Source organism: Molossus molossus, unplaced genomic scaffold, assembly GCF_014108415.1.
Source record: "Molossus molossus isolate mMolMol1 unplaced genomic scaffold, mMolMol1.p scaffold_m16_p_1, whole genome shotgun sequence".
Classification (NCBI taxonomy): domain Eukaryota; kingdom Metazoa; phylum Chordata; class Mammalia; order Chiroptera; family Molossidae; genus Molossus; species Molossus molossus.
The window spans coordinates 80,365,359-80,377,787 of record NW_023425344.1 but is presented as its reverse complement, the minus strand read 5'-3'; the positions used below and the strand labels follow the sequence as shown (position 1 = coordinate 80,377,787).

Sequence of the window (12,429 nt, the reverse complement as noted above, 5' to 3'; positions counted from 1 at the left end):
GGGAAAAGGGACCTTCATATAGAACTGTGCTCAATTCTGAATAGAACAAGAGCAGGGTGGGGCAGTGCCTGGAACATTACTAAGAAGAAATATAGGGGGAGGGGGCGTGGTTAAACAGGCCTCACAGATTTTTGCTGGAGGCAGGCCAGGCTGATCAGGTATCAAGGAGGGGGATTCTCTCTAAACTGACTTAGCAGGATTTGTGCTAAAACTGGGCAATGTAGGTCCCCCAAGGGCAGATACAAGGCTGAGGCTTAGAGGGCTTAGTGAGCCTGACTAAAGTTTATCTAAGTAGAGAATCTGTATCATTATCTAAGTTATAATTTTAAATCTTGCTTAACTCCTTGGCATTTCTTATAAGAAAATTTCAACTGTGTAAAATGTTGAGGGAGGAACTTGCTGTAATCATTCAACTATCTCCTCTCTCTCCCCTCCCTGTACCAGCCTCCTTCATCCCCACTAAAATATGTCTGGGAAAGAAGCAAAAAAAACACCAACCCCCAAACTGTCGACTAGTCAGAACAGGTGAGGAAGAATGAGCAGAGAAAGCAGCAGAAGACATGTGTGAAACTATTTGCGAAAGTGATTTTGAATATAATTTGAGGTCTTTTTATGATATGCATTTAAACTCCCTTATCCCTTCTACTAGTTTATTTTAGTTTGTTGTGTACATAAGGCCCACTTGAGATCACGTTAATGTAGCAAGAGAGCAACGAATAGTAGTTTAACTTAAAATTGAGAAAATGTCTTTAGGAAAAGTCAACCCACTGAACATTAGGGCATCTTCTGGCTGGAAGTTTGCTTCTCATATCACAAAGCTCAAGAGGCCAGAGAAAACATCAAGGGCACTCTTGAGAATAGCAGTGTTGTGAAAACAGATAGAAAGAAAGCTCAGTATGTACATTTGAAGATGCTGAAACCTTATGGAGTTGTTTTAAAGGCACATACTCTTCTAGCTAATCATCCTGAGTTGTTTCCGGTGAATCTCACTAGTTTAAAATTTTATTCATTGTTTGTTTTGGAGGTGCAAGGGTGTGTTTGAGAGGATGTTTGAACTTCCTTAGTGGCTCTACTGGTTTTGTTATTGCCCTCACAACTCAGCCGCTCATCCTGTTTGTTCGGGCTCTGGGAAGCTGCCCTTTCTTATACAACGGCTTTCATTGTTTCAGCTTCAACTTTGTTAAATCAAAGCATAAGAAAAGTCAATATACAAAAGTCTGTTGCATTTCTACACACTAATAACAAACTATCAAAAAGAGAAATTAAGATAACAATTCTATTCAGTTACATCAAAGAAAATAAAATACCTAGGAATAAATTTAACTAAAGAGGTGAAAGACCTATAAATTGAAAACTACAAGATATTAATGAAAGAAATTGAAGAAGACACAAATAAATGCAAAGATATCCTATGCTTATGGATTGGAAGAATCAATATTGTTAAAATGTGGATACTACCCAAAGCAATCTATAGAGCCAATGCACTCCCTATTAATGGAACACATTGTTGACCACTCACGAGTTAACTCAAATTTTCATGCCCAAATGTTGTTGACCGCTCACAAGTTAACTCGTGTTTGCACTTGCATTAACTATTTCAATTTTTGAAACTCAAGGTTACATAGGATTATTGTATTTGTGACTCTTTGCCCTGAAGGTCAAAGTTCGGAAAAAACAGCACACCGTTCTATATTCTCATGTGAACCCCTTTTCTTCCGACTTCTCTGGGCATGAGACCCACCAAATCGAAGGGACGGTAAAGAAACACAATCACAGTGTCGAGCCGTCTACACTTGGACTGTCTTCTAACCGCTTGCAGTTTGAACATACGTATCAAGGATATTGTAAAATCTTTCTTTGTGTGTTCAGTTTATTATTAAAAAAAGTGACTTTTCTTGATATTTAGGTTTTTATTGCATAGTACTACAAAAATCTCAACCATGACGGATTGTGAAGGTGAAGAACTTTTCAATGAATTATATGCAGACACTTTATCTGATTGTCCGAGTGATTTTGAAATATATTGTAGTGATGTAGAGATTGATAGTTGATCGGAAAATAGTAATGAGTAGGATATTAGACCACCAAAGTGACAAAAAAGAATTGTAATAAGATCTGATAGTGAAAGTGATTTTGAAGAAGAGTGGACTGAAAATGATATTACACCAACTTTGGAGGATTATTTAAATATTTCGGTGTAACTGCCGACCTTAGTGATCTATGGAGCATCAGGGAAGTGACAGAATTTTCAGTGATGATTTTTTTGATTTAGTTGTTTCTCAAACCAATTTATACCACCACCAAGTGGAACAATTTTACAAAAATCTACTAAAACTGTACCATGGACGGAAGTTACCAATGCATATTTAAGGAAGTTTCTCGGTTTGTTGATATTGATGGGACAAACAGAAAAATCACATTGGAGGGATTACTGGTCAATGGACCCTTTGGTTGAAACTCCAATATTTCCTAAAACTATGAGCAGAATGAGCAAATTCTTACATTTTTCCATCTTAGTGATAATTCATAAAATACATCTAATGGACAGACTGTATAAAATTAGGCCTCTTTTGGATTACCTTATTCCAAAATTTCAGTCTTTGTATGTACCTAAGCAGGAGTTATCCCTAGATGAAGTAATGATACCATATAGAAGATGTATCAGCTTCAGAACGTATAATCAGCAAAAATAATAAAATATGAGATTTTAGTGGGAATACTTTGTGAAAGTGAGAGTGGATACATTTGCAACTTCGAGATTTATTCAGGTGAAGGAAAAGGCTGCAAGAAACTATATTATCTGTCTTAGGGCCATATCTTGATTCTTGGCATCAAGTATACCAAGATAATTACTACAACAGCGTTTCTACAGCTGAAATATTATTAGAAAAGAAAATGTTAATCTGTGGTATCATAAGAGAAAACCGTGGCTTGCCAAAGGTACTTAAAACAGCGGTTCTCAACCTTCCTAATGCTGCAACCTTTTAATACAATTTATCCTGTTGTATGTGGCGCATCTGCATGTGGGCGGACCCGCCTGGAGATGGATAGAGGAGTGGTGTCTCAGTCCCTAAGACCATCAGAAATATGTGTTTTCCGATGGTCTTAGGTGACCCCTGTGAAAGAGTCGTTCGACACCCAAATGGGTCGTGACCCCAGGTTGAGAACCGCTGCACTGAAAGAGAAGTCAAAGAATCTTCATAGAGGGGAAATGACGTTTTCACATATGTTATATGTGTCCTTATGTCATGGAAAGATAAAAGACTAGTGAATATGGTATCAACTATCCACGATGCCTCTATGAAAACACCTGGAAAGTGAAAAAGAAATTCTATAGAAGGTATAGTTAACCTGTGTGCGTATTAGACTACAACAAATACATAAAAGGAGTCGATTGAGTAGACCAATATTTGGTGAACAGCAGTATCTTTCGAAAAAGTATAAAGTGGCCTTGGCCAGTTTGGCTCAGTGGTTGAGCATCGGCCTGTGGACCAGAGAGTCCTGGGTTTGGTTCCTGCTAGGGGCACGTACCACAAAAGAAAAACAAAACAAAACAAAAAAATGAAAAAGTATAAAGTGGTTTAAAAAAGTAGCATTTTTTCTGATCCATTGCGCTTTATTCAATGCATTTGAAATTTACTGTAATTACAATAGACAAAATAAAATAAGATACAAAACATTACTTGAAGTAGCTAGGGAATGGATATCTGCTGGTTCAAATGAGTGCAGCTCAGAACCTAACACTTCTGGTCCTTCTGAAGAGCTCCTTACATTGATTCACCTTTTAGGCTTTCAGGGCAACTAAGAGACCATTTTAGAAAAAATAGTCACTAGTATAAAAAAAAAAAAATCCAACTAGAACATGTAAAGTGTGTGTTTCAAAAGGGAAGCGCAGTGAAACCAGATAGATGTATTTGCAAAACATGTTGCGTACCATTACATGTAGGTGATTGCTATACAGTATACCACAGCAAAAAAATTACCAAAATATATAATATGTATAAAATATAATATGTAGCAGATATGTACACAGTTTCATTTAAATTCATTATGTATAAATAAAATACACTGAAGACATATACTGAAGTTTATTTAGTTTTATTTAGATTGTTTCACTATCATACTCAATTACAAACAATAGCCAGTGACATGAGATAACTTCTGCCTAAAATTGCCAGTCAACAATGTGTTAAAATTCCAATGGCATTTTTACATAAATATAAAATAATAATCCTAAAATTTGTATGGAACCACAAAAAAGTCCAAATAGCCAAAGCAAGTTTGAGAAAGAAAAACGAAGCTGGAAGCATCACACTCCCTGACTTCAGACTATAATTACAAAGCTGTAATAATTAAAACAGTACAGTATTGCCATAAAAACAGACACACAGATCAACAGAACAGAATAGAAAGCCCAGAAATAAAATCATGCATATATGGTCAATTAATTTATTACAAAGGAGCCAAGGCTATACAATGGGGAAAGGACACAATCTTTAATAAATGGTGTTGGGAAGTCTGGAGAGCTACATGCAAAAGAGTGAAACTTGACCCCTATTTTACACCATACACAAACATGAACTCAAAGTGGATTAAATATTTGAACATTAGGAGATGAAACCATAAAAATCCTAGGAATAAACATAGGTGGTAAGCTCTTTGACTTAGGTCTTGGCAATAACTTTTTGAATCTGACACCAAAAGTAAAAGTAACAACAGAAAACAAAATAAAGGACTACATCAAACCAAAAAGCTTCTGCAAAGGAAATCATCAACAAAATGAAAAGGGAACTTAATCAATGGGAGAAAAACTCATACAACATAACAGTAAAATGAGCCAAATAATTTGACTAAAAACTGGACAGAAGGTATGAATAGACATTTTCCAAAGAAGAAAGACAGTTGGCTAACAGGTACATGAAAAGTTGTTCAAATCATTAATCATCAGGAAATGAAAATCAGAACCACAATGAGTTATCACCTCACATAGTGGCTATTATCAGGAAGAAAAAGAATAACAAGTGTTGGTGAGTTTGTGGAGAAAAGGGAACCCTTGTATGCTGTTAGTGGGGATGTAAATTCATGCAGCCACTATGAAAACAGTATGGAGGTTCCTCAAAAAATTAAAAATACAACTACCAATTTTATTTCTTGATATTTATCTGAAGAAAACAAAAACACTAACTCAAAAAGAGATATGCACCCCTCTGTCTATTACAGCATTATTTATTATAGCCAAGATACAGAAGCAACCTCAGTGTCCACTGATGGATGAATGGATAAAGAAGAGGTTGCACATATATACGGTGGAATGTTACTCAGCCATAAAGAAGACTGAAATATTGCCATTTGTGTAACGTGAACAGACTTTGATGGTATTATGCTAAGTGAAATAAGATAGAAAAAGACAAATACCATGTGATCTCTTTTACGTGTAGAATATAAAACAAAACAAACAAAACAAAATCAAGCTCATAGACAGAGATTACAGATTGGTGTTGCCAGAGGTGGGTACAGAGTGGGAGAAATAGGTGAAGGGAGTCAAAAGATGAAAATAAAACATAAAATAAAATAAAATAAAATAAAATAAAATTGAAGTTATGTGTTTTACTTGCTGGTAGATAGCTATTTAAAGTAAATCGGGCCTGCCATATTTTTATTTTGCCATACTGCTAGTATTTTCTTAATATTCTATCCCCATTCTCATATCATAAAGCAAGGTCTAAAATGTTGTCATCTCTCTACCTACTTACCCTTTTCTGAGACTGAGCAGTTGCCGCTGTCAAAGTGTTATTATCCATGAGTACCTGCCCAACCAAAATTTCCACACAGATGCTGCACACATCATCAAGACTCTAAGCTAACTTACTGTATTGATTACTTATTCCTTTGATTATCTTTTTTCCCTAACCATATGTAAGAGAGTGTCTTTAAGGATGTACAACAGGCCATTTGGGCACCCTTCAGGGTAGTGGCTTTCAAACATTTGACCACCATTTATAGTAAAAAGTGAATTATTTTAAACTAAATTTTTTTTTTTTTTTTTTTTACTTAAGCAGTTGACATTTAATAGTATATTAGTTTCAGGTGTACAGCAAAGTGGTTGGACTTTTATATAATTTACAAAGTGATCCCCCTAATAAGTCTAGTACTCCCTAACACCATACATTGTTATGACAGTATTATTGACCCTATTCCCTATGCTGTACTTTACATCCTTATGACTATTTTGTAACTGCCAATTTGTGCTTCTCAGTCCTTTCACCCTTTTCACCCAGCTCACAGAAAATAAATTTTGCATTGTGATCCCGTGTACAAGTGCATGGAATGTATAATGTGTAGCTGAAGGAAAACTTAATTAAGCAGTACTCATGCTAGTTTTGTGTGATATACTCTACGTTTCTGTTATGTTTTTTTTTTAACTTCCTACAAATTGCTGACTGTGAATGAATTTCCTGACCACCAAAATGTCACAATTGGAGTCTGAAAAGAACTGCGTAAGACTCATGGAGTTTGAGTCACGAAGTTTTAGGATGATTTGAATATTATTTCTGAGAAGGCTTTGGAAATTACCTATCGGAAGCTTCCCCTTTTCCTTTTATAGTTGGAGGAACTTAAAGTCCAAGTAGGTTAAGACTTCCTTGCAGGGACACAATGCTGCTTTGTGTGTGTACTGCTCCATCCATTCATTCCTGGAATCGTGCAGTGGGCATTTGGACCACATGGACTCTGTAATTTAAAAAAAAAAATGTTTTTATTGATTTTTTTAGAGACATCTAAAGGCAGAGAGAGACATCGATCACCTGCCTTCTGCACGCCCCCTACTGGGGATGGAGCCCACAACCCGGGCATGTGCCCTGACCGGGAATTGAGCAGGGACCTCTTGGTCCATGGGACAATGCTCAATCCATTGAGCCACACTGGCCGGGCTGGACTCTGTAATTTTTGAGCCTAACAATTATGCTCCTCTGTGGTTTCATGGTAGTGAATAAACTATACCCACTTTGCCTCCCCGAGTTGTCTCTCAAGCTATTTTCTCCCCTCATTAGTTTATTATCCCCTATTCTCACCAAAGGGAAGACTGTTAACAAAGCATCAAGTGTATTGTCTCCTCGTCTAGGGATGGCACCCAGCTGTCAGTGCCATGAACCCAAAGGAGAGCATGGGTCGAATAAGAAACAGCTGTATGTACACACTCAGACACTTAAAAACAAAAAGGTCTAACTGTGTATTTTCTTTAAGGCAATTGCACTCTTACCTTTTGACAACTCCAAGCATCTTGGTGTAGTTGATGTTTTTTTCCGTCTTTCCTTCATAATCAACAATGATCATCTTTTATCAACATTTTACATTTTTAGTTTCATTGTTTCTGTTGTGACTACAATTCTAGTACTGATGGTCAAACAATTAACAAAAACTTTTGAGTTCTCAATATTATTCATAGTGTATTAATCAGCATGGGCTACTATAACAAAATACTGTAGGCTGGGTGGCTCAAGCAACTGGGTGTTTATTTTCTCACCGTTCTGGAGACTGGTAGAGGTGACAGAGGATGGGTGTCTGGTTAGGGCTCTCTCCTTGGATTGTAGATGACTGCTTTCTTGCTGTGTCCTCACATGGCAGAGCAGGGGAGAGAGCAAGTAGTGTTTCTTTATCGAAGTGCACTAATCTGATCAGAGCGGTGCCCCACCCTCAAGGCATTATTTAGCCCTAATTACCTCGAAAAATCATCACATTGGAGGTGAGGGCTTCACTATATGAAGTTTAGGAGGGTACAATCCAGTCCATTGAGCAAAAATCCAAGATCTCATAGGGTTTAAATATTGGCTGAAGTATGCAAGGAAATGCTCTCAATTGCACTAAAAATAGACACTTTTATTTATGTAAATAGCTGTTTTCACACTCTATAGTTCTTATAACATTCATTAGCAATAGAAACACATTTAATTTCTTTTATATTCTTTTAAATAATGTGAGTATGTGGAAAATAGTTTACAGTTAGATTTTTCCCAAGAGTAAAATAGTATCTTTAAAAAGATATATATATATATATTTTTTTTTGCAGAGAATTATTTCCTAATGGATATTCTATTTCTCATTAATAGTTAATGAATTTCTAAACAGCGTATCACTATTTCAAAACTTTATATAATATAGAAAAGCTACCCACCATCATTGAGCAAAGTACATGTTTTAGCCATTTGCGGTAAAGGCGTATTTCAAAACAGCTTTTATACAATGAGACTATTATTGCTGTTTAGGGGGATGGATGAAACTCTTACCTGCGAAACTATAAGGGAGCCTGGTGTTTGTTCACAAGAAATGTTATAGAGTCACTCCAATAGCTCACACAAAAATACTCATTCAAACAAAGAAAAACAGAGAGGGAAGACTGAGAATATTGAATCATCTTAAAGCCCGTTTGTTTTAAAGTCCTTGGAAGTCCCCAGACCAGTTCTTACCTATTAGGCTGCTATAGGTAGACGGTTGCTCAAGAAAGTTTTTTTTTAATACTGTTTTTCTGGTTTCTAGGTTAAAAGAGGTGTGGACTATTTTATAGTTCAGGGGTCTTTACGTTTCTGTAGTGGGCTTTGTATAAAGAGTTAGTGCTGTGTGTCTAGATGAATATTCAATGTCTCTTTATATAGTGTCTTTGCTTGAGTGCTTTCATTGTATTAACACAGATATATTTACTTCATTTTTCTGTTTCAGTGTTTGTCAGCCGAAGAGATATTTTCCCTTCATGGCTTTTCAAATGCTACCCAGATAACCAGCTCGAACTTCTCCGTCATCTGTCCAGCCGTCCTCCAGCAACTGAGCTTTCACCCCTGTGATGAGCGGGCCAAACACAAAACCAAACCCAGTCATTCCGAAGGTATGTTGGGAGCGTGTACTCCCACTTGTCTGAAGAGGCTATGTTCTTGTCTGGAGTGCAGGTAACATGCTTCCTTTTCTGCTTTTATTAATCTACACAGAATCCCCTGTAGAGTACTTATATTCTGGAAGTATTTAGAAGAAGAATAATTAGAGCTCATTTAAGCTTCATAAATTATGCTCTTCAGTTGTAGAGTCAGAATTCTACTAGGTACCACATAAAACCTCTTTTAAACCCAATTCGTGATTTTTCAGCATAGGTTTTATGCTATGCACATTGGATTATGTATTATCTATCTGGCTCAAAATTGATCAGTTAATTTCTTTCATGTTGTGCTTATATTTTTAAAAACTTGATCAGTTTATCTATTAAGTGTCAGCAAAGGGATAAGAGAATTAGCATGTCTCTAGATTAAATCTTGAGTTAGAATCACTGTAATTTTCATAAATGAAAGAAAATGCCAGTGGCTGTTTTAAGTGCCTATAATGGTACTGCCATAGATACTGCATTTTAAGGAAATAATCTGCTGCCAAGAATTTTTAAAAATATAAGAAAACAAGTGCCCATTTACTACATAACCCAGTTCCCATACTTAAACGTGAAGAGTTCTTTCACAAATGAGATAACCCATTCTTCAGGGGGTCTATTTGCTAGCTGTGTGCCATTTTTTGGTATTCCCAAATTGTTACCCTGCCCCACATGGGTATTTTAATTCTCCTTATTTTGTTTATTTGTTCATTAAATAAATGTTTATTGAATGACAAGCCAGGCACTGTTTTGTGTATTGAAGATTCAGTTGTGAGCAAGAAGAAACATTTCCTGCCCTCTTAGGGTTTATGACGTAGTGGAGAAGAAACATAATAAACATTTATACAGACAAGCAAATACATAATAGGATTTCAGAGGGATAAATGCTTTGAAGAAAATAAGGTAGGTCACAACAAAAAAAGATAGTGGGTGAATAAATTCAGATGAATAAAGGGAGGTCTTTCTGATGAGACTGCATTTGAACGGAGCCCTGACGATGGATGGGGAGAGGGCCATGGTGAGATCTCCTCTAGGGGAAGAGCATTCGAGGTTGAGGGAACAGTCAACATAAGCTTAAAAATGTACTTGTCATGTTTAGAGAACAGCAAGAATGTCTGTGCGTCTGGAGCATAGTGAGCAGGAGGGAGAACAGAAGGAGGTGACATCCTGGGGAACCCAGGGGAATTGTAGTGTGCAGTAAATTGGTTGGATTTTATTCTGAATGTGGCATGAAGACATTGTAGGGTGCTAAATAGGAGAGTGACATGATTTTATTTGCATTTGTGAAAGGTGATTCTACCTGCAGTTTGAAGGATAGATGGTGATGGGGAAGAGCAGAAGCATGGAGATTGATTGGTCAGGAGGCTGTTGGTCAGGATGATGGGGGCTTGAGCTAAGGTGGAAGTAGGGGTGAGGAGAAGTGATGAGACTGAGGATGGATTTCAGAGACCGTGCTAAAATGGGTTGCCTGGCTTGGATGTGGGGGAGGGAATGATGAACTAAGGTTTGAGTCCTTGAAAGTGGTAGATGGCTGTGCCATTTCCCAGGATGGAGAAGAATGTGGAGGAGCAGTTTTCTGTAAAGGAAGTCAGTGATGAGGATCAAGAGTATGATTTTTGACGTGGTCAGTTTGTGACATTGATGTAGACCAACAAGGGGAAATGGGCCATGGGCAGTGGGGTGCACACATTTGGAACTCAAAGAACAGGTTGAGGATGGAGACATGTCATTTTATTTTTATTTTTATTTATTTATTTTTCTTATCCTCACCCGAGGACATTTTTGCATTTATCTTCAGATAGAGCGGGAGAGAGAGGGAGAAAGAGAGAGAGAGAAACATCAATGTGAAAGAGATACTTCGAGTGGTTGCCACCCACACGATCCCAACAGGGGCCGGGGACAAACTGCAACCGAGGTACATGCTCTTAGCAGGAACCGAACCCGGGACTCTCTGGTCTGCGGGTCGACACTCTAACTGCTGAGCCAAACCAGCCAGGGTGAGAGATGTGTCATTTTAAAGGCGGCAGTTGAAGCCACTGGTCTGAGTGAGTATATCTAACACGAGCATAATAGAGACTATAAAGAGGGCAAAGATAGAGAACAAAAGGGAAGCCCTGACAAAGAGAGTGCCTGTTTTACTTACTTTAAATTCCTTTTGAATATATGAACACTTCAGTCTCTACAGAAATAACAATAACAAGGATAAAAGTAATGATAAGAGTCCACTCTTATGTAGCACTTGCTATGTCGCAGGTATGACGCCGGTACTTTATGCATGCCAACTAATTTAATCTTCATGCAACTACGTAATGCAGGAGCCGCTCTTCCTATCTTATAGCTGAAGAAACCGAGGCACAGAGAGTTTAAAGTCATGTGCTCAGGAGGACACAACTTGTACATGATAGAGCCAGATTCACACCCAGGCTGCCTTGGCTTTGGAATCCATGTTCTTATTTTTATATTCTGTATTGACATATACAAAGAATAGACATCACCAAGTATACTTTATCAGTACAATCATCAATTTTGTGAATAAGAATAATTTTAGAGCCAGTTCAAACAAATATTTTTAATGGAATGTGTACTAAATGGGAGTATGTATTTCTATAAGTCTATTTAACTTTACATTCAAAAGTAAATTCAGTAAATGCTTTATACACGAACATTTACTAATAGTACAGCATAATAAAAGCAGAGATCCTGAAGTCAGCCCACCTGGGCTTGAATCCCACCTCTGTAATATTCTAGCTATGATGGGTACATACCTTTATTTGTCTCTCTGCCTCAGCTTCCTCATCTGAAATAGTACCTTTCTCTTAGGGTTGCTGTAAGGATTAAATGACTTAATAATGGCAAAGCATTTAGAGTGCTATCTGGCATGGGGATATATATATATATATATATATATATAAAATAAAATATGTATAATGTATACAATAGTGAGTACAGGATGTGAGGCTTCAGAAAAAGCAAATCCTCTACTCTGTGCACATTAATTACTAACATTCAAAACTGTTTTAATCCCAGTTCTCAGATTCACTCTATCTCGGGAACCAGGAGATAGGAACAGGGAAGTGGAAACAGGAAGAGAAAGAATTCTAGGGTCATCATCCCAAAGCCATAAAATTGAAAAATCAACAGTTCCAACAAGGTACCAAATATCAGAGAACCCCAAAAAGAGAAAGATACCCCCTCAGGTGCCCATTATCTTAGGAATTCAGATGGAGCTAGAGTGGGTGGAAGGGATGGGAGGAGATATAGAAATATTCCTGCAGAACTAGGGAAACGAGTGCAGTACTTGTTATTACTAATAGGGAATGTTTAATTTGACAATACAATGCCTGTTGAGGTGCAATATCTTCATTGTTTTAGTGTGGCCGTGTGAAGTTGAGCAACTTCTTTAATGTTTCTGTGCCTCGGTTACCTCATCTTTAAAAGAATAATACCCTCCTTATAGAATTGTTGGGAGTATGAAATGAGTTAACATATGCAAGAGCCCAGAACGGCACCTGGCACAGAGTAGAAAG

The 12,429-nt window shown here is 37.2% G+C and overlaps 1 protein-coding gene across 1 annotated transcript in view; it reads left to right on the top strand.

Moving 5' to 3' along the window:
* Window positions 1–12,429, top strand: part of SLC39A8 (solute carrier family 39 member 8) — a 77,243-nt gene that overhangs the window by 20,391 nt on the left and 44,423 nt on the right. Inside the window, exon 3 of the mRNA XM_036262330.1 lies at window positions 8,713–8,875. Within this exon, the coding sequence (XP_036118223.1) occupies window positions 8,713–8,875 (163 nt within the window). The remainder of the gene's footprint in view (window positions 1–8,712; window positions 8,876–12,429) is intronic.